Here is a 19,686-nt window from a genome sequence, read left to right as displayed (position 1 = left end):
TAAAAGGCTGTGTCTGTACTATCCTGTTAGCATGCATTAGCACAACAATTCCTTCCCTTCGTTACCTAAGTCTCCTCTGGTTTGGTGGATCTAGACCAGAGTCTTCACCATCACAACAATCAATACTTAATCCCTTTGTCCATCCAATCTACGGCTGCTGCTCATCTGTGTTTTACAAATAACAGTTTCCCCAGCCACTCTGAGGGTCAGCTGCCTTCTTCAAGGAGCCCCAGCAGTCTAGTCAGCTGGGTCACCAGGGACATGAATAAGTTAGGGAGTCTATTTTAAACTGATTATGTAGGTTCTTATTATGATCTGTGAAGGGCAGGTGACCTCCAGCTGAAGATAGGTAGGATATTTCACATGGAGGGTTCCTGTCTCTCTGATGTAAGGGGTGCCTGTGGGCAACTAACATTTATAGGACTGTAACCAGAGTGTGAATCCTTCAATAACTGTTTCCCTGGCATATGATCTCTATCCTTTCACCATTTGGACATCTTGAAGCCTACATATCAGTAGCAAGTCTGATGGATTAAGCAAACTGTCTGTACTGATGAGGGGACTGAAAATACCTTTGAAAAGAATTCAAGGTATAGAATTGTAGAATTGCAGAACCACAGAATGGTTTGGGTTGGAAGGGACATTAAAGATCATCTAGTTCCAACCTACCTGCCATGGGCAGGGACACATTCCATTAGACCAGTATATAAAACTTTTGGGATAAAACCACATGTTCTTTCTTTCTGTCAGATTGGCAAAGCTGTAATTTATATGATGGAGAACAGATAAGAGGAAATATATTATTGAACTGGATTAACAAAGCTTGAAACTTCATTAATTAACAAGTAACATGAAATGATATTGCAGCTTTTGGGGGCAAGTGAAGACTTTGGAAAGAAAAGATGGAGGTTCAAGGATTTGTCTTATTTTCATGGCTTTTTGGGTGTTTTTGCAATACTTATACTTTGACTGACCCCACTGGAGAATGCCGCAGAGAATATGCTGTTGCCTTACTAGAAGAGCCTTACAGGTACCAACAATTTTCTGCAACAACAAAGGGTCAATTTTGTGTTCCCTCTGTTGCCCAGGCCTGTGTGATACGAGTTTCACAGTCAAACTGAGATCATTCAGATACTAATAACATCATTGTCCTAATTGTGTTTCTTAAGGAAAAAAAAATAACAATTCAAAACCTTTGGGAAAACAATAAAAGTTGGACAGCTAAAATATTTTTTAATTTTTGGGATTCATGACTTTTGAATAGTCTGAGGAATTTCAGGTTTCTTAGTTATGGATACAAGGAGAATATAAAAAAGTTTGAAGTCATAACTCAAGATTAGAGACACCTAAGTTCCAGTTTATCCTTTCCTATATGTTTCTTGTGTTGCCTTAAATAAGTCTGTCAAGATGGGGTTCAGCTCAATCAAATCTAGCCACCTCAAAACGGGTGGTTTGTTTAACACACCTCTCTGGCTTCCTGTAATGTCAGTAGCCATTTCCAATGACAACTGATTTCATTCAAACGATATTTCTCCACCAGAAGTTCATGTCTTTCACCACTGACTCTAGAGGAAGTCTGGAGGACCAGTTTAACATATATCTGAAGCTTTTAAATTATTTTATTTAGCTGAAATAAATTCTGTTCCAATGTTAAGTTTATAAAATCCATCTAAGTACATGTGACAGAGAAATAGTTTAATATATTCAGTTATAGGCAAAAATAGATTAACATTATCCTATCAGTTCCACACATTAAACTGATCACAAGTCAGTAACAAAGAAATGGTGACTGAAAAAAGCATCATAATTATGGATCTTTATTTACCTCATGGTTTTTGTGCCTGTTGTATTTAGGCTGTCAGAGTTTTGTCTAAATAACTGTAATGGATAAAGACGGCCTCGAATTTTCCCTTCTGAATGAATAAAGAGATTCTCTCCTAATAAGGAAATGGAGTCTACAAACAAAGAAGCAATCAAACATGTTTGCAACATAGACTAAATATAAAATGCTCTTGGGGAGGGATTTTCCAAGTGACAAGCATCTCTACTTCCAGACACGCTGAAGCGTGCCATGGGGGCCTTTGACTGAATGTGCTGATGTGAATTCAACAAGCCCCCAGAAACAAGCTCCTTATACCCCCAAGCTCTATACTTATAAGTAAACCAAACCATCAACTCTGCTGTGAGCAGCAGGGCAGGTGTAGCACTGTTCAGATCTACATGCCTGAACATTCTTCCTTGCAAGCACAGGAAGGAAACTGCCCACCATGAATGCTTCTTGGCACACTGGTGTCCTTTGAATCGTGTCCATACATTGCCTGAGGGAATGCTGTTTTGCACAGGCCAGAACTCTGCTGCAAAGTGTGTTAGTGATTTAAAAGAGACAAAGAAGTAAAAAGCTTTATTGATATCCATAGTTTAATTTGGGGGTATTAAGGCACAGAAAGATTTAATCACTTGCTAAAAACAGACAGGAAGACTGTGGCAAGACAAGGGACTGAACCCAGCACTCCCCAGGGCCATCACCACAAGACTGCTGTTTTTTCTGACCCTAGGTTCATCTCTGTTTTTTCAGTGTAATTGAGTGCAGAAAACATTCATAGTTGCTGGTTTTGAGCACGGTCTATTACAGAATAATCTGAACCATGGTCTTAAAAGTGAGACATTTTTTCCAATGTACAGCAGATTACTTAAGTAGCAGAGAAATTTGTGTTGTACCTACCTAGAGCTGCAGAAGGCTGTAGTGATTCATAGCTTTTCTGAGACCTGTTGTCTTCTTACTAGTTTTTCAATGTAAAGTGGCCCTTGGAAGGTAATCAGAAGGATAGCACAATATTACAAAAGCATAGCCAAACACTATTTAAACATGGAGGAAATAGCTCTAAGTTTCTCTGTGCAAATACAGGGAATACCCACTAAATGTTTAACTTTCCCCCTGATCCCACTTTTGTTTCCTGTTAAGTATCAAGAGCAATGAGAAGAGCACCTGACTGCAATTTAATAACACTTGTGGGAATTATTTTTTGCAACTTAGATGATCTCTTATATCCCTGCAAAGGGCATTTTACATCACTACAAAGAGGTAAGGGAGTGCCAAGAAGTAAACCCTAAAGCACCTTCCAATGCAGAAATATGGGATATGCTCCCTGGAAGCAACACATAGCTGCAGCTCAGTTAACCTGGAAAACTCAAGCAATTGATATGCTAGTGCCCAATATCTACTAGTAACACAAGAGTAGTATAGTAGTTTCTCTTCTTTGGCTCACAATCCTGCTCTGTGCCAGCTTGAAGCTTGGCAGTTTTGTATAGCACAGATTAAACACTACGTGGCTTAAAGGGCCAGAAGACCATGGAAAGGAAGGCAAAACAGAATAGCTCTGACTTCTCTCACTCACATAAATATAATCTGAAGGCTGAAAAACAGGCCTGAACATGATTTTGAAAATTTGATAAAGACCTGAAAAGTGACAGAGGGTTTTGACAAGAGGCTTCTGGTGCCATTCCTGTTGCTTGTGACTGTCAAACTCACTCAGCCAAGCAAGAAGTTTCACATGAAGGTTAAGAACCAGGGAAGTTGCCTTAGCTTTGGGTTGTTGCATTAGGGGCTGCTGGGCAGGCAGCTATGCTCAATGTTCTCCTTAAGAGGGTCATTATTAGAGTACTGTTGGTGCCACTACAGCTTATTGTAGGGCAGAAGAGATTTGTTACCATCATGTCTCTGTTGTGCCTACCTACCTCTTCTTTCTTTATTGAACAAAGAAACCAGTTCTTTTCCTTTAAAGAGAGCATCCCCATGAATTTCCTTTCATATTTTGCACTATATTTTTGTAGGATTTAGGCTCCTGTCTATTTTTCTTTCCCAAGTTTAAATAATAAGTTGTAATCTTGGCATTTCTGAATTCCCAGTGTGGTTCCATTTAGAAATTAGTAAAAGTAAAATTAGCCAAATCCTAACATGAAAGAAAATTGGCCTCCTTCTTAAAACTATTGTTGCATCACAATGGTGCTGAGAGGCACAAGCCAGTAATGTGCAGCACTGTTACCAGACACTGAGCAGAAATAGGAGATCAGTCAGACGTTGAGAAATGTAGGATCTCTGTGGATAAATCAGAGGCCAAAAGAAGAAGGAAGTGAGTTGATGAATGTTATACAGTAGGCAATAGCGAGACCAGAGCACTACCATTGAGTTCTTCTGTAGTGCATATGTATCCTTGCACCCTTGAATTCCACTGTGTTGTCTGCACTGGATACACAGCCATGCTTGCCTTGGTGTCACACGCCTGGGCTTCTGTATTCCTGCCTTTCTGGAGAAACTGGAAAAGGGAATAGAGGCAAATGCACCTTGGACCTTTGGTCCTTCACACTAAAAACCTAAAGAGTGCCCAGAGACCCCATGGTGTCAGCACAGCTGTGTTACACCATTTGGATAAGGAATACCAGTATATTCTTCAGCTCTGTCCCCAAACATAAGAAAAATACCTTAATCTCTTCTCTCCCGTTCTTGTAACTTTGTCTTATGACTACCTTTAACTAGATCTAACAAGCTCCCTTCAAAACAATTCCCCCTTTCCCTCCTTCAGTGAATCAAGCATCACCAACACAAGCAAGAATGCAACCAAGAGAATCTACCAGAGGTGGCACTGGGTGGGCTTTATTTTTCTTATGACTATGTTCAAAAGGTCCCTCGAGTATTTGCCTTTCCATATGGCCCTGCACATTGAACATCCTCATTTGTGGCCATCACTGGCACAGCCTGCTTTGTCCTGTCAATTCTGCCAGATCCTAGTCCTGCTACCAAAGTTAAGGAACAAAGTTCCAGGACCACCTGTGCTGCTGGAGTGATGCTACGTGCCATTATGGTTCTGGATTTCCCTACAAAGAGGAGAGATTTGAATTTTGTCACTCAGAAGAGGTAGGAGTGAGCACAAATCAGCACTAGGTCATCTAAAAAAGAGACAAAGGTCAGAGATGGGACTAGCCTTGAAGCTGAAGAGATGGTCTTCCTGCTCCCAGTGCTGCTGGAGAGATCTGAGCAGGTATAGTCAAAGCCCTATACACTGTGATCCCTTTCTAAGGTCTGACTCCCAATGGCATGATTGCTATTTTGCTACTTCCAGGACACTTCTGAGCTTAGGATCACAGTCAAGTCTTTGTTGCAACCATGCTACAGTTACACAGAATCAGAGAGTCTTAAATTATTGAATCTGTTCACTGTTTTTTTGGGGGTGTAGAGTGGCTGCAATGCATTGATTCCCAGTTCACCCTTCTCTTTAGCTATGCTTCTGCATGCAGTCTGCCTAGAGGTGTGCAGAGGATAATGACACAGAGCTACTGCACAGGAATGTTCTTGTGGTGGTAGAGTTATGGGTGGTCCATTCTATGAATTATATGACTTCTTTCCATGGTCTGAATGACAGAGAACCATGAATAAATAGAGTCCAGGACCAAAATGCAAAGGAAAACTCAGTACAGCTTGCTACTGAAAACTACTGTTAATAATTGAAAAATTACTTAAATTGCAAGTGTACCCTCATGATTATTTCTGTAATACCCAGCATAACAGGACAGAAATTTGTCTTTGAAGCCTTGAAAATGAGGGGATCAGTTCTGTTCATACTACTATTAAATTGAGGTCTCAAATACTGTCACAGTATTAAATATAAGCAGGTTTGCATTCTTCAATTCCACACCATGGGCAATATATTTTATTCTTGTCTTTTCATAGAATCACAGAATGGTTTAGGTTGGAAAGGACTTTAAAGCTCATCCAGTTCCAATCCCCTGCCATGGGCAGGGACACCTTCCACTAGAGCAGGTTGCTCCAAGCCCTGTCCAACCTGGCTTTGAACACTGCCAGGCATGGGGCAGCCACAGCTTCTCTGCGCACCCTGTGCCAGTGTCTCACCACCCTTATAATGAAGAACACCTTTCTAATATCTAATCTAAATCTCCCCTCTTTCAGTTTAAAACCATTCTCCCTTATTCTATCCCTACATGCTGTTGTAAAAAAAAATCCATCTCCTGATTTTTTGTAGGCTCCCTTCAGGTACCAGAATCTGCTCTAAGATCTCCCTTGAGCTTTCACTTCTCCAGGCTGAGCAAGCCTTTCCTGACATTATAGTATTTTTCATTTTATGTTAGCATCTTTGGTGCCATTTCCTTTGCACTCATAGTGTCTTCTCACACCTTTGAAAGAGATATAATATGCTTCATATTTGCATGTTGAATTAACTTTTTCATATCTCATTAGCACCTTTCCCTTCCCACCTCATGCTATGTTTGTACTTTGTCTTCTTTTTAGATTGCTTTTCAAATTAGTCCTTTTCATTTTGTATTTGGAAAATATGAAAACAAACAAACAAAAAAACAAAATTAATCCCCCCTGTCCCTGAGAGGGCATCTTATTGCCCAGCTGAAAAGAGCTGGCTTGTCACATCAAAGACACAACACATCTTTACTCTGCATGTGACTTTCCTCACAGCTGTACATCTTGACCTCTCCTTTTCACCAATGTGTTATGAGTATCAGTGTTTACCAGATACAAACAAATGGTGACATTGTTGTTTAATAAATATGAGTTTCTGGCTTTAATTCCATTATATACTTACTAGTCCTAGTGTGGAAGTTGTACAAGTTTTTTTGTTTCTTCATAACTCAATCACTGGTCATTGATTTAGTGTTAAAAGTGCTATTTTAACTCCTCACCTCAAACTCCCAGTAGCATTAAACGACTTAAAAGTGAGGAACAGAAGTGATACAAGAAATCTTGAGGTAATCTTTCAGTCCTATGTGTACAAGATGGTCTTGGGTTTGGAGCCTGCTCTGGGGTCAAACACCAGAATAACAGTTCCAACACAGTTCTTCTGGGGGAGTCTCTGACTGCTGTGATGGAGAGCAGTACTCACTTTGACTGCGTTAACCAACAGCCAAGTATTATATGTTAAAATGGTTTTAGTAAAAGAGCAGAATTTACTGATCCAAACTGTATTCTTCAACGGGGCAGCTACCTTCAATTACTGTGGAGGGAAGCTAGGGAGGTCAGTGTCCCTAGACCAAATTTAGACTTTGTAAATAACCCCTCAGGCAATAACATGCAAGTCTGTGCAGATATCCAGAAGAAAACAATTAACAAATTACTATGCTTGAGGTTGCAAATACCAGCTTAAACAAGATTTGGTTGTTGAAAACATACAACTTCATGAGCAGACTGAGAATTCAACTTAAATGCTCATTCTGGTTTGCAGAAGTGGAGATGAAAGCTAGAAGCTCAGCTAGAGGTCTCAAAGGTGAGCCTCAAAAAGTAAGACTGCAGAAATAGACTAATAATTAAATGAATGGAATTCATAGGAATTCCTGGAGAGTATGATGAGGCTGTCTCATCCAAGGAGGAGAAAAAGGTCGCATCTGTTAATGAAAAAGCTTGAGTGTGTATCATGGCAAACTTGTTTTGAGGAGAAGGCACCCAAAAGGGACTCTCCAAGCAGACTGTTTGCAGTATTCTGTTCAGCTTGAAATCTCAGTCTTCACAGAGAGTAGATTTGGACAGAGCAGCCACTGATAAACAGGAATAGCAAAGCTATGCACATCTTCTAATTGATAAATGACTATTTTTGGTAGACATGAATTCTGTGCAGGTAGGGACAGATATCAGGAGATATCAAAGCTATTGATATATAGTACCAAACTAAACCTAATATTCTTACTCCAAACAGCTCCAAACATTGAGACACTTCATCTCTGCAAAATGAATTACCATATACTGGCAAAATGATAATTCAGAACAGCTCCCATATTCAGAATTCAGGATACCAGGTTTTTTTCCCTGTGGAAAATAACAATAGAGTTGTAGGACATCCTAACTTAGTAGCATCAAGTAATTACTCAACCCACACCCTGTTTTACATCAACAATAGGAACTTTATATATATATATATATGTTTACATCAACATGTATATATTTAAATCATACACACTTATGTTTTTATAGTGAGTTCACTTTTTTTGTTCAAAGTCTCATATAAATTTTAAAAAGTGAGCAGGTAGCAACTTTATTCTTCTATCCATCTAATTCAAAGAGTACTTTCTTAAATTGAAGGGCAATTTCACAAAACACTTCTAAAATATGATCCTCTCAAATTGGATCTGTCAGGATGCATAAACTTTGTGCTTTGGTTGTAAATAGATAATCTAGATTGATCTGCTATGTAGAAAGATAATGCTGGGTACAACTTGCTATTGTTAAATGACACAAGAATAATGCACTGGATTTGGGATCAGTCAGCTCTTCTGATTTTAATCATTTATTTTCTTTTTTTTTTCCATTTTATAACTGAGCTGTTGATGTAATCCTACCCATGTTAATGCTAATTTCATGGTTTCACAATAAATGAAATGCCATCAGAACCAGCATGAAATATCCACACAGTTTAATCTAAGGTGCCCACAAATGCAGTACTCAGGGAGTAATTAAATTCTCAGCAAAATGTTTTAAACTTGACTCTGGTTTCCTTTTGCTTGCCTGAAGAAATTTAGTGTCTTATTTCAGTAGAGAGAGGATGGACCATTCAGCAAGTGGGAAAGCAGGAGACCTGTCTTGGATTCGATGACATCAGGCTCCTTGAACTGAGTCCTCGGTTATGTTTTCACCAAGAAAAGCCAAAAAAAAAAAAAAACCCATTAGGTGAGCTAACTATGTAGCACAGGCCAGTAAACTTTAAAAAGAATTTTCCTTATCAGAATGATAAGCTCTGTTTGAGCATTAACAGTCCTTTAAAAGTCACTTCTCATCCAGTGACTGCCCACCTTGAGAATCTATTTCTCAGCTAAATGGTTGCACCCAGGATAAGAGCAAAACCACTGGGCAACATCTGTACCAGGGAACTAAACAGGATCACTTTGCCTTTGAAACTGATGACTTTACTGCCTCCTGGGAATGGTCCTGGGCTCATTCAGCTGGCCTGTGCCTGGGAATGACTTAGGGCAGTGCTAGCTGGGTCAGCCCAAAACAGTGCCAGCAGCTGTTCTGTGAATTTATCAAGGTGAACAGTTGAATTCCAGCATCTTTGTGTTGATCTGACATTGTTTAATTTACCAGTATTATAGTTTTGTGTGCACTATACAGGATTAATTGTCAGATTGCAGCAGTCTTCTACTTTCTGTCACAGGATTTACTGTGCTTTGCTGATACTAGCAGACATTTCTTCCCCAAATTGGGATCAAATGCTGACTTCTCATTCTTGAACAGATTACACTGATTTGATCAAGCTATTTAAGACTCTCCCTTATAAGCAAGTTTTTGAGACATCATAGCTGTAATTTTTTAGCCTTTGCTGATAGAAGTTCCTTTTATAATTAATATTGTGCCTATCCTACCTTCCTAGACTAATAAGAAACTGATATTCAGTTATACACTTAAGGCTTGAGAAGCTTTGCAACAACCAACCACATTCAGCTGAATATCTGCTGCCAGAGAGCATGGTGAAGGACAACTGGACTGAACATCTCACCAGTAGGTGCTTGATTTCTTGAGTTAGGTGATATCTTTAGTCATAGACTATATGAGACTTTGAAGGAGACCACAAAGGGGCACTGGAACAAGTTGTCCACCACAGACCTCCACCTATTTTGGAGTCTCCATCCTTGGAGATATACAAAATACAACTGGACACAGCCTTGAGCAATCGGCTGTACCTGATCCTGAGCAGCAGTCTTGAACTGTATGACCTTCAGAGGTGCCTTCCCTCCTCAGTGATTCTGTGTGCTCTTTTCATTGAATTGGGGTTTGGAATATCAGTGTTTCTCTTCATCCAGGTAAGATCAAAGTCCCTCCTACCTGTGTTTTCTTTCCTCTACCCATAGCTCATGCCTTCCTAGCTGTCCAGTCTATACAGCCTCATAACCTTCTTGTCTCACCTGTTCAGATTTTTCAGACCAGCAATTTCTGCCATTGAACTAGAATTTTATAAATTCTGGAGAAGAACCAGTGGACTGTTCCATCTCCTATTGCTTACCTATGCCATGAGTACCTACTCCATTGTGCTTCTGCTGACTTTGGAGTGATGTGATGCTTGGGGGAATTTTCAGAAGCACTTGAGCCAACTAAACATAAGTCATCCTCTGTCAAGAAGTAGCTTACCACAGGGAAGTGGTTTCTGAGGATAAAATCATAGAACCATAGAAGGCTGGAAGAGACATCAAGGATCATCTGGTCCAATATTTCTAGGCAAAGCACTGACTTCGACTAGATGTCCCAGCACCCTGTCCAGCAGAATCTTAATAGTTTCCAATGCTGGGGCTTCCACCACTTCCCTGGGGAGATTATTCCAATGGCTGATTGTTCTCACTGTGAAACATTTTCTTGTGTCCAGTTGGAATCTCCCCAGGAGTAATTTGTAGTGCTCAGTCTTCTTTAAAAACAAAGGTTGTGTCTGTGGCAGCAGAATTAGTGGTGAATTTGATATATGAGATCTCTGTTCAGAAGTAGAGACAGATTTACTAAGAACAAAACTCATCACACCTAAGATGCTGGCAGTGGAGTCATGGTCACAGGTACAGGGATTTTGTTTCTCTGAAGTGATAACTATACCCTGAGCAGCACCTCTGTGAGATCAATTCTCTTTATAGATGTAGCTAGTGAGCAGTACTGAACCACCACTGCCCCTGCAGTTTTGGTTTGTTTTTTTATACTATAGCTGTTGCAAAATACATTAATAGCTTTTGGAGCAAGAGCTCCCTTCAGAACCATACTAGACAGTCAGGTACCACTTGGTTTTTCTCCCTCCAGTCATGTGACCTAGGTGTGGAGCTTCCACAGCTTCAAGTGGAGAGTAAAGCATCTCTCTGTTATGCCATTTTTCTCACCCCCAAACTATCTGTAACCTGCAGAATAAAATGCTCTTACAGGAAAAACATGTACACAAGTCTCTGAAAGCAGAGGAGGGAACTAATTTCTCCATTTCATGGAGGATGGATAAGCTTTTAGGGCAAAGGAGGCCTGAGAAGGCTGTGAGTGCTACTGAGCCCTGTGCTATATGTGTTGTGTTGCATGTAGTGTGCTGATGAATTAAACTCCTCAAAGTCTCCAGTGCAAGATCCCTGGTGTGTAAATCCAGACAGCTTCAGCACAGGAGCACAGATACATGCAGCAAAGATGAAGTGGCAGCGTAACTGTGTATGGCCAGTTTTACTTTCTGGTGAAACTCAAAGCTTTTAAAGACTCTCAGATTCTTAAGGATTCCAGAATTCAGGTTGTTACTGCTATGCTTAAGCACCTAAATTCCACTTAAAATTACACATGAGATCCCTATGTGCTCTTGCAGATCTTAAAATTCCCTAAGTCTGAACAGAGTAAAATAGGCCAAGCAGAGAATGATGCTAATGCAGTTTAGCATATCTAGGTACTGGAATTAAATAATTTAGAAAGATCAGCTCTTCAATGTGCTGGCTGGGTGCTGCCCAGGTTAAAAGTCAAGTTAATGGCATTGCAACTACAGAGATGTGAATTATGTGCACTGAAATCAAGACCTGTGTATGTAAATTGATAGATGAGTCTGTAACACATTTGGAGACTGGAGCAAAACTTAGTGTTGTTTATAAAGACTGGGAGAGCATTATGACAATTGTAGGCTCAAATATTGCAAGGAGAAGGTAAGCTTGGATGTGAAGCATTGCTCTGGTTGCTTGCCAAGTAAAAACACTGATATGTCACTGAAGTGAAATCAGAGCTTGGTTTTCCTGTGGTGCTTTGCAGACTGGACTGAACATCCTCTGGTTCTGCCCTGGAGCAGCTCTGAAAGTCTGTGGTGTGACTGACCCTTCTGAACCCCCACAGCGAACAGCTTTCTTCTAAACACTTCAGCATAGAGATCCCCCACCCCAACCTCGTACTTCCCAGCTATAAAGCTGGAAAACAAAACATCTCACCCCCTGCCTCATCCACCAGTCTGAATTAATTCCCCAAGGCTGCCGCTGGGTGAACGACAATAGATTTTGCTCAGCAGTGGCAGTCTGGGGGGTTTGAATTGTGAAGTTTATTGACTAGCCCAGGAGCAGAGCAGTGTGAGAAGAGGGGTGGGTGGAGAGATGCTTTGCCAGCCAGGCAGGCGGGCTTTCACTCTGTCTCTCCAGGGAGGGAGCCTTTCTCTCATTCCAAGCTTATCCCCTGCCACATAAGAGGGAGGGAGAGAGGAGAAAGCAGAAGGGTCCCTTCACACTGACAACATCCAACTGCCCAGCTCACATCTGCAGCAGGCAAACCATGAGGAAGAGTTTCTTTGCCCCTACAGTCACTTCACCTTTGATTTAAAGCCTTCACCCACTTCCACAAGGGGCAATGGAGGAGCAGTACATTTCCAAACTGCACCCGGTAGTGGATTATGGAGCTGGGGTCTTCCTTCTGATCATAGGTGAGTTCTGCCTTCACAGCCTGCTTGCTTGCTTGAAGCCTAGGAGCAGACACACCGGAGCTGTCCTGGTTGTGCTGCAGTCAGTCAGAGGAAGCTGGAGGGAAATGATAGCAAATATGTTCCCACACAGGTTCCCCTGTTTAGTGCCCTCAGGTTGGTTGGATGTCAGGATTAATCTCTGCTCTCAGATTTGCAATCTTTTTTTTTCACGCTGAAGACTTGCCCGCACAAGTTTGTCTCTGGGGCATCACAAGTATTTAAGTTGTCTACTGCTTATCCTAGTATCTCAGCCCCATTAACTGAGAGATGAAGCAGCTCATTTCATGAGGCTGATTAGGGGAGAATAACTTTGGTCTGACCCTTGGCATGGGGTGAACTGCCATTATGCTTGAAGAGCAGCTGTGTCTTGGGAGAACAAACTGGTATAAAATAGCAAAAGGTTTCCAAATAGCAGTTCTAGTTTTTATAATGGTCTGTTTACTCTGCTGAAGGCATATTAAAAATTAAATGCAAGCGGGGTTTTCTACCAGTGTGCTCCAGCACGGCTCTAGCTAAGTGTTTACTTCCTTGTCTGTTTGTTGCATATACCCAGGTGATTTGGTTACTGATGTTGTAGATTTGGAGAGGAGCAGGATTGGTTTAGGCATGCAGTTCAACTGAATTTTGCTAAGATAGAATCATAGAATAGTTAGGGTTGGAAAGGACCTTAAGATCATCTAGTTCCAACCCCGATGCAAGTACCTGCATCCCTTCAGCTCATTTGAAAACTCTGGTTGAGGTGCGTCGAAGAAAGATAAACATGTATTTTTATGTGCTTTAATAGAGAGACTTTGGGCAGCAATGCTGGGCTTTAGGTTTCACATCTCACCCCTGTTCCTGCACACTTTTCATTGCACTGCACTATGCTGTCCCCTCAGTTGAGCTGCAGCAGAGAGCACAACTGAGAGTGAGAAAAATCACTATCTGCAAAACAAGGAAGAGTTTTTATTTAAATTCAAGTTAGGAAGCCAGCTCCTTTCTCAAAGAAATGTAAATATGTAGGTACAGACAAGGTAATGGGCAGCAATAAAGGACAGGGGGCTGGAGCTCCCCTTGTTGATACTGCTGTTGTCCCACCATGCTACAGTATCACGGCTGTCCTAAAGGGCTTTTAGGCACCCAGACTTCAGATACAGCTTGCAACATTGGATCAAGAGCCCTGTGTGGCACCCAGGATCACTACATTGCATAGGGAATCTCAGGAACATCCCATATATGAAGCAGTGAGCTTAACTGGAAACCATGCTGCATTTATCTGTAGTTTTGCCACCTCACTGGAGCCTGCAGCAGGGCCTATATGTCCCCTGAAATGATGTTTTCATTACAAACCCAGGCTAGGGCAGCGGCTTCAGCACTCACCACTGGCATCTCTGCTATTTGATTACTAGCCCAATCTTGAACTGTTCTGTCCCATGCCAGCCAGCAGCCTCACAGGCAGTGGGATGGAAAGAAATAGCATCTGTCAAAGTCAATGTGTGCCCAGATGTCTATCTCTGATGGTAAGACTAAGAGCTACTTCCTACTTTATGCATGGTGGTTGTTAGGGCTCTCTCAGAAGATAAGTGAAGTGAATTAATTTTCCTCCTGAAGCCCATGGATGTCCCATTTGGCAAGAGAAGACTCTTAGCACCAAGCTACAAGTTGCTGGCTGTCATCAAGCAGTCTCATGCCAAGCCACTGTGGGCATCTTGTGTGTGCAGACATACAGCTGTTGAGAGCTCGGGGAACACTTCAAGATATCCAGGCATGCCAAGTGAATGTCTGTGGTTAGAAAGTGAATGAGGGATGTGGGGTCTCAGGTTTGTACCTCTGTTTTTTTTAAGGCTTTCTCTTGACATCTCTGCTTATTCTTGGATTTATGCCAATATGTTTATTCCATTTTGTTGCATGGGCCTTTATTAATTCCTCTGTGAGCACTTTATTATGTGGTGTCTGTGAGCAAATGCAGCCTCCCTGTGTTCACAGGGACAAGGGAATGATAGAATCTTTTTCTGTTTTCCAATTGCACTTATGGCTTCTCAAGAAAACCTTTGATCAAAATGTAGCTCCAGCACAATGTTCACCTGAAATAGAAGAAAAAATTAGTAGTTTGCTACTTGTATTTTTCACATGGTTGTCCTGAATGCTCTGAAGCCCTATGGTTTGTCTGAATAATGTATATCCAACAGGTCCTTTTACAAAGCAATCTCTGGTCTGTTGCATGCCTCTGGCTAAACCATTTTCATGGTCTGCTTCACTGCACTCAGACCATACGAATAGTGTGGGTGTCTAAGCTGCAGCATGTAGTGACAAGCAAGGAGCTGCCAAGCCAGCATATGTTGACTGTTGAGACAGCTCAGAGCCTGAGAGCTTGTGCTGGGGCTCCAGTGGAAGATACATTGTAAAGGGAGAAGGAGGGCTTTGGGAAGTGGAGGGCAGCTGGAGTTCTTCAGTAGGAAGGAGAAGTAAATGAGGATATGATAGGGGAAATATGAAGATGGGTACACCTGTTTTACTTCCTAGTGTGTTGTGCAAGATGCTGAGAGAGAGTGGAGTTTGCAGGTGTGAGCTATACACGAGAGGGGAGCCACAGGGGAATAGGTGGGATATAGTGCATGGAGAGAGGGTGTGACATGGAAGTGAAGATTTACAGTGTGAAGATATGAAGGGGCAAGATATGGTCTACTATTCATATGACAAAATTTCCCTCAGTCCAGTGGATGTTGTGATGAAGACGCTGAGCTGTGTAGCAGCTCTCAGAAATGCCATCCAAGCAGCATTTCCTATCTGCTAGCTAAGAGAATGAGTTTCCTCATCATGAGCTGAAGAACAAGGTATCATGGCAGGGAATAGCAGATACACACCAGTAGTACTGTGCTGACTTGGGACACTCTGAACTCCGGCTAATCTCCTAGTCTGCTCTCTTCTGGATGTTAGGCTAACACTTCACAGCTGTGTTAACTATGTGATATTATTGCCTGTGCTGATGATTCTCTTTCAGCCATCTTGACAATCCTTGGAAATTCAGCCGTCCTTGCTACAGCCGTGAAACGCTCTTCCCTACTGAAGTCACCAGAGCTGCTTACAGTCAACTTGGCAGTAGCAGATATTGGAATGGCCATCAGCATGTATCCATTGGCCATTGCATCTGCCTGGAACCATGCTTGGCTGGGAGGAGATGCATCCTGCATATATTATGCCCTGATGGGTTTCCTTTTTGGTGTCTGCAGTATGATGACCCTCTGTGCCATGGCTGTGATTCGATTCCTTGTTACCAATTCATCCAAATCTAACAGTAAGTAATTAAGCTTCTGGTAATCTTGTAGTGGAGCATTTGGGCTGTTATGGTCAGAGAGGTAGTTTGTGGAATATGGCATGGCATATCAGTTCAGTAACTGTAGGAATAAGCCTCAACTTTTAGTCCAGTATCAAACCCTAATGTTCCTGTAAGGATCTGATTAAATTCCTTATGAAACAATGAGGACTTTCCACTTCTCAGTAATACCAAGTAAAACTACCTGAGAGTTTGGAGAGCCCAAATGCTTTGCTGGCCCAGACTCTTGGCTTCCTATTTGTGTGCAAGCAGACACACTGACATACTGGAATTTGAGAGGAAGGAGTGTTCTCTGGCATTCCTGGGCTGGGTGACTGGTACATTTGGGGTCAACTTGATCTTATAAAGCTCCCTGACTTATAAAAGCTCAGATCATCAGTGAGGTCTGCACTCAGGTCTCACCCAATCCATGAAAAGTCTCTGTTAAGTTCCTCAAGAAGACCAAAGGTTCCGGAACTGCAGCAGCAGCCAAAGCATGTTTGTAGCTACCACCCTTCTCTTTGAGGAGAAGCTACAGCAAAAAACATGTAGCTGAGAAGAGTTCCATACATGCTTGCTCTTCCTCTTTCTTGCAGGTAACAAAATCACCAAGAACACTGTTCGCATCTTGATTACTTTCATCTGGCTCTACTCCTTGCTCTGGGCCATTCTGCCCTTGGTAGGCTGGGGCTACTACGGCCCCGAGCCATTTGGCATCTCTTGTACAATAGCCTGGAGCAAGTTCCACAACTCCTCCAATGGCTTTTCCTTCATTCTGAGCATGTTCCTCCTGTGCACAGTCTTGCCTGCACTGACCATCATTACCTGTTACTTGGGAATTGCCTGGAAGGTTCATAAAGCATACCAAGAGATCCAGAATATTGACAGGATTCCTAATGCAGCTAAACTGGAGAAGAAGCTGACATTGGTGAGTTGTCCCAGTGATGAGAAGAGCCTACAGTAATCAGGAGCTCGCAGAGAACTGGCTCTGCTCACACATAGCTCATGATAATAACCCTTAATTTTTTTTGTCTAGTATTGACCAAAGATGGAGACATGGTTCCAGTGTCATCCACATTGTCATTCCAATAGCTTGGTCATGGTAATATATCATAGCTACAGTGCAGCTCATTAAATCTTTAGGCAGTTACATCCAAGATTTTCATGGACAACCAGGTATCCAATCATGCTGGAAGACCTGCTGGATTCTTTCATGATGTAGCTGGACTGAAGGTCTTGTCCTGCATCCTAGGTATTTTTAATTAACTGAGTGGCTATACTGAGTGAGCGTTACACAGAAATTCTGTACAGAAAGAGAACTTTTTAATATATCATTATTGCAAATAAGCACTTCAGTTGCTAATTTCTTGTGGAAAAGCAGAATTGATCCAAGCTCTCTAGAGACCAGTCTGTTGATAGGCTACACTAACCAGTTAGGCTGGGTCTCCTGTGACGTTGCAGCCAGAGTCAGGGAAGAAGATGAAAACAAGTGCCTTGTAAGAAACCCACAGTGCAGATCTGCTAGATGGGAATAAAAGCATATACGTACGGTCCAATGTAGCTGTGCTCATGTCACAACATAACAAGCATACAGTGTCAGATATTTCAGCTGTTTCAGGCATGGTTACATCCACGCACCACATGCCTGAGTATCAGTGCAACTGGGAACTGAATGCCTGTTTTCCTTTCAGATGGCTGTGCTCATCTCGGTTGGGTTCCTGAGCTCGTGGACACCGTATGCAGCAGCCAGCTTCTGGTCCATATTTAACCCCAGCGAATCCCTGCAGCCTGTTGTTACACTGCTGCCTTGTCTGTTTGCCAAATCTTCAACAGCGTATAACCCTTTTATTTACTACATCTTCAGCAAAACTTTCCGTTGTGAACTCAAACAGCTGCAGTGCTGCTGTGGCTGGCGAGCTCATTTCTTCAGCTCTGACAACTCTGCCGAAAATCCCATGTCAATGTGGAGCGGGAGAGACAATGTGCGTCTCTCTGCAACTGCAAAGGTGGAGAACCAGGGAGCTGCAGCTCGCTGAGATGCAGCGGTGGTAGCATAACAGGGGTCAAAACTTGGGCTTCCTCAGAGGTCCAAATGAGTAGGAATGCAGCACTGCATATCTTATGTCAAATTCAGAGGTTTACTTATATATTTTTAAGCAACTCTTAAATATTATCTTTATGCTACACAACAAAAGAACCTACTATTTTTTTCAAGAATTTCCAATTCAGAGGAAATAGATTTATGTACTAAACATAAAAAAGATATAAGCTAAACTTATTTACAGGAAGACAGTGTAATTAAAAGAGAAATTATTATTGTGGGGTTTATTTCTTATACTTTAGACTTTATAATGCAACCTATCTGTAAAATCTTGGTTCTTTCAGTAAAACAGCCATCAGAGAAAACTGTAGATTGAACACAGTGTGCTGCCAAACAAATACAGCTGAGTATGCAGTTTTCCAGCAATACAGGCAGAAAACCATATAGGTAGCAAGAAATACTGTCAGGAGATAAAAGTGGCTGATATCAAAATGTCTGATAGGGATTTACAGTCCCTTGCTCAGTCAAGAGGTACAGTTTCACTTCTCAAAACACAGTCAAAAAGGAGTTGAGCAGCCTCAGCCTTCAGAAGTTAGGTGGGAATGTGGCAGTCAGTGAAGGAAGACTTCTGCATGTCACAAATAGCAAAATGAGAAGTGAAGGAATCCCTCAGCAAAAGGAACTGTGCACTTGTGCTGTTGGTGGCTGAGGTATAACAGGTATAACAGCTCTTCTATTATGGGAACTTTTATACAGGCATGTTTTATAGGACCAGAGGGATTGATTTTGAACTGAAAGAGGGCAGATCTAGACTAGATAGTGGAAAGAAAATCTTCTCTGTGAGGGTGGTGAGACACTGGCACAGGTTGCCCAGAGAGATTGTGGATGCCCAGTCCCTGGAAGTATTCAAGGCCAGGACAGACGGGGCTTTGAGCAACCTGGTCTAGTGGCAGGTGTCCCTGCCTGTGGCAGGGGGTTGGGACTGTATGATCTTTAAGGTCCCTTCAAACTCAAACTATGCTATAATTCTATGAAGAAAAAGGAAGTCACTAGACCTCCTTGTTTTTGAGCAGTGTGAGACTACGTGCATGTGCCCCTGTGAACAAACTTATTTTAAGTAAAGATCTGTATCAACTGCAATCTTTGAAATGAAGATACAATGCTCTTAGTTGGATCTGAATTTCCAACCAACTGCAGCAAATCTCAGTTTGAAAGAAGTGTTATGGTGCTGAACATCTCAGAAGTAAGCTACAGCCTCTTTCACCACAGAAAAAAGCACTATCCCAGGGCAGTCATACTCTCATTTTATGACAGGATGCAATGAGCAAGAAGCCAAAACAAAGTGAAGTGGGACAGGGCCATCATGCCAGAGACTGCCCCTCCAAAGGTCTGCACAGGCCGTTTGTCTCATATGGTTCCACACAGGACTTTTCACATGTATAAATCAAATTCCTTCTGGAGGGAAGACAAAAATGGTGAGAATTTAGGATCAATTTATCTGAAGAAAGTCCAAGTGCTAACTAGACAGGGACAGAAGAACAAAAATACAGAACTATGGAAGGGAGAATGAGCACTGAAGTGAACTTCATTTGAAAAACGGTGATGTACTAGGGACGGGCAGTGATGTAGACAGAGCAGAGCTGCATACTCCTACATGGGTTACTGCTAGATAGAGGATTTGTATCTCATTAAACAAATCATGAACTTTCATAAATTATGGTTGATCTGCTTGTATGTTTCTAAAGAGATTTAAGTCAGATTAGCCTTAATATCAAAGTGCTGCTGGATTCAATCACATCTCTACTGAACTTCAATGACTTATCTGAAGACTCCCAGGTCTACAATACCTGCCAAAAAATTTGAAAGAAGTCCCCTGCATGCAAATGAGATCAAGCAAAGAACTGGAACAG

General features: G+C 41.8%; 1 protein-coding gene across 1 annotated transcript; it reads left to right on the top strand.

Moving 5' to 3' along the window:
* Positions 1–12,315: 12,315 nt before the first annotated feature.
* LOC101879124 (opsin-5-like) lies at positions 12,316–17,779 on the top strand. Its single transcript, XM_005146417.3, has 4 exons — positions 12,316–12,404; positions 15,424–15,717; positions 16,332–16,663; positions 17,427–17,779. The coding sequence occupies exons 1-4, from the start codon at positions 12,332–12,334 to the stop codon at positions 17,769–17,771; spliced, it is 1,044 nt and encodes a 347-aa protein (XP_005146474.2). The 5' UTR covers positions 12,316–12,331; the 3' UTR covers positions 17,772–17,779.
* The last annotated feature ends 1,907 nt before the right edge of the window (positions 17,780–19,686 follow it).

This window comes from Melopsittacus undulatus, chromosome 3 (assembly GCF_012275295.1).
Source record: "Melopsittacus undulatus isolate bMelUnd1 chromosome 3, bMelUnd1.mat.Z, whole genome shotgun sequence".
Taxonomy (NCBI): domain Eukaryota; kingdom Metazoa; phylum Chordata; class Aves; order Psittaciformes; family Psittaculidae; genus Melopsittacus; species Melopsittacus undulatus.
The sequence above is the reverse complement of the archived record's forward strand: the minus strand, read 5'-3'. Positions and strand labels throughout refer to the sequence as shown.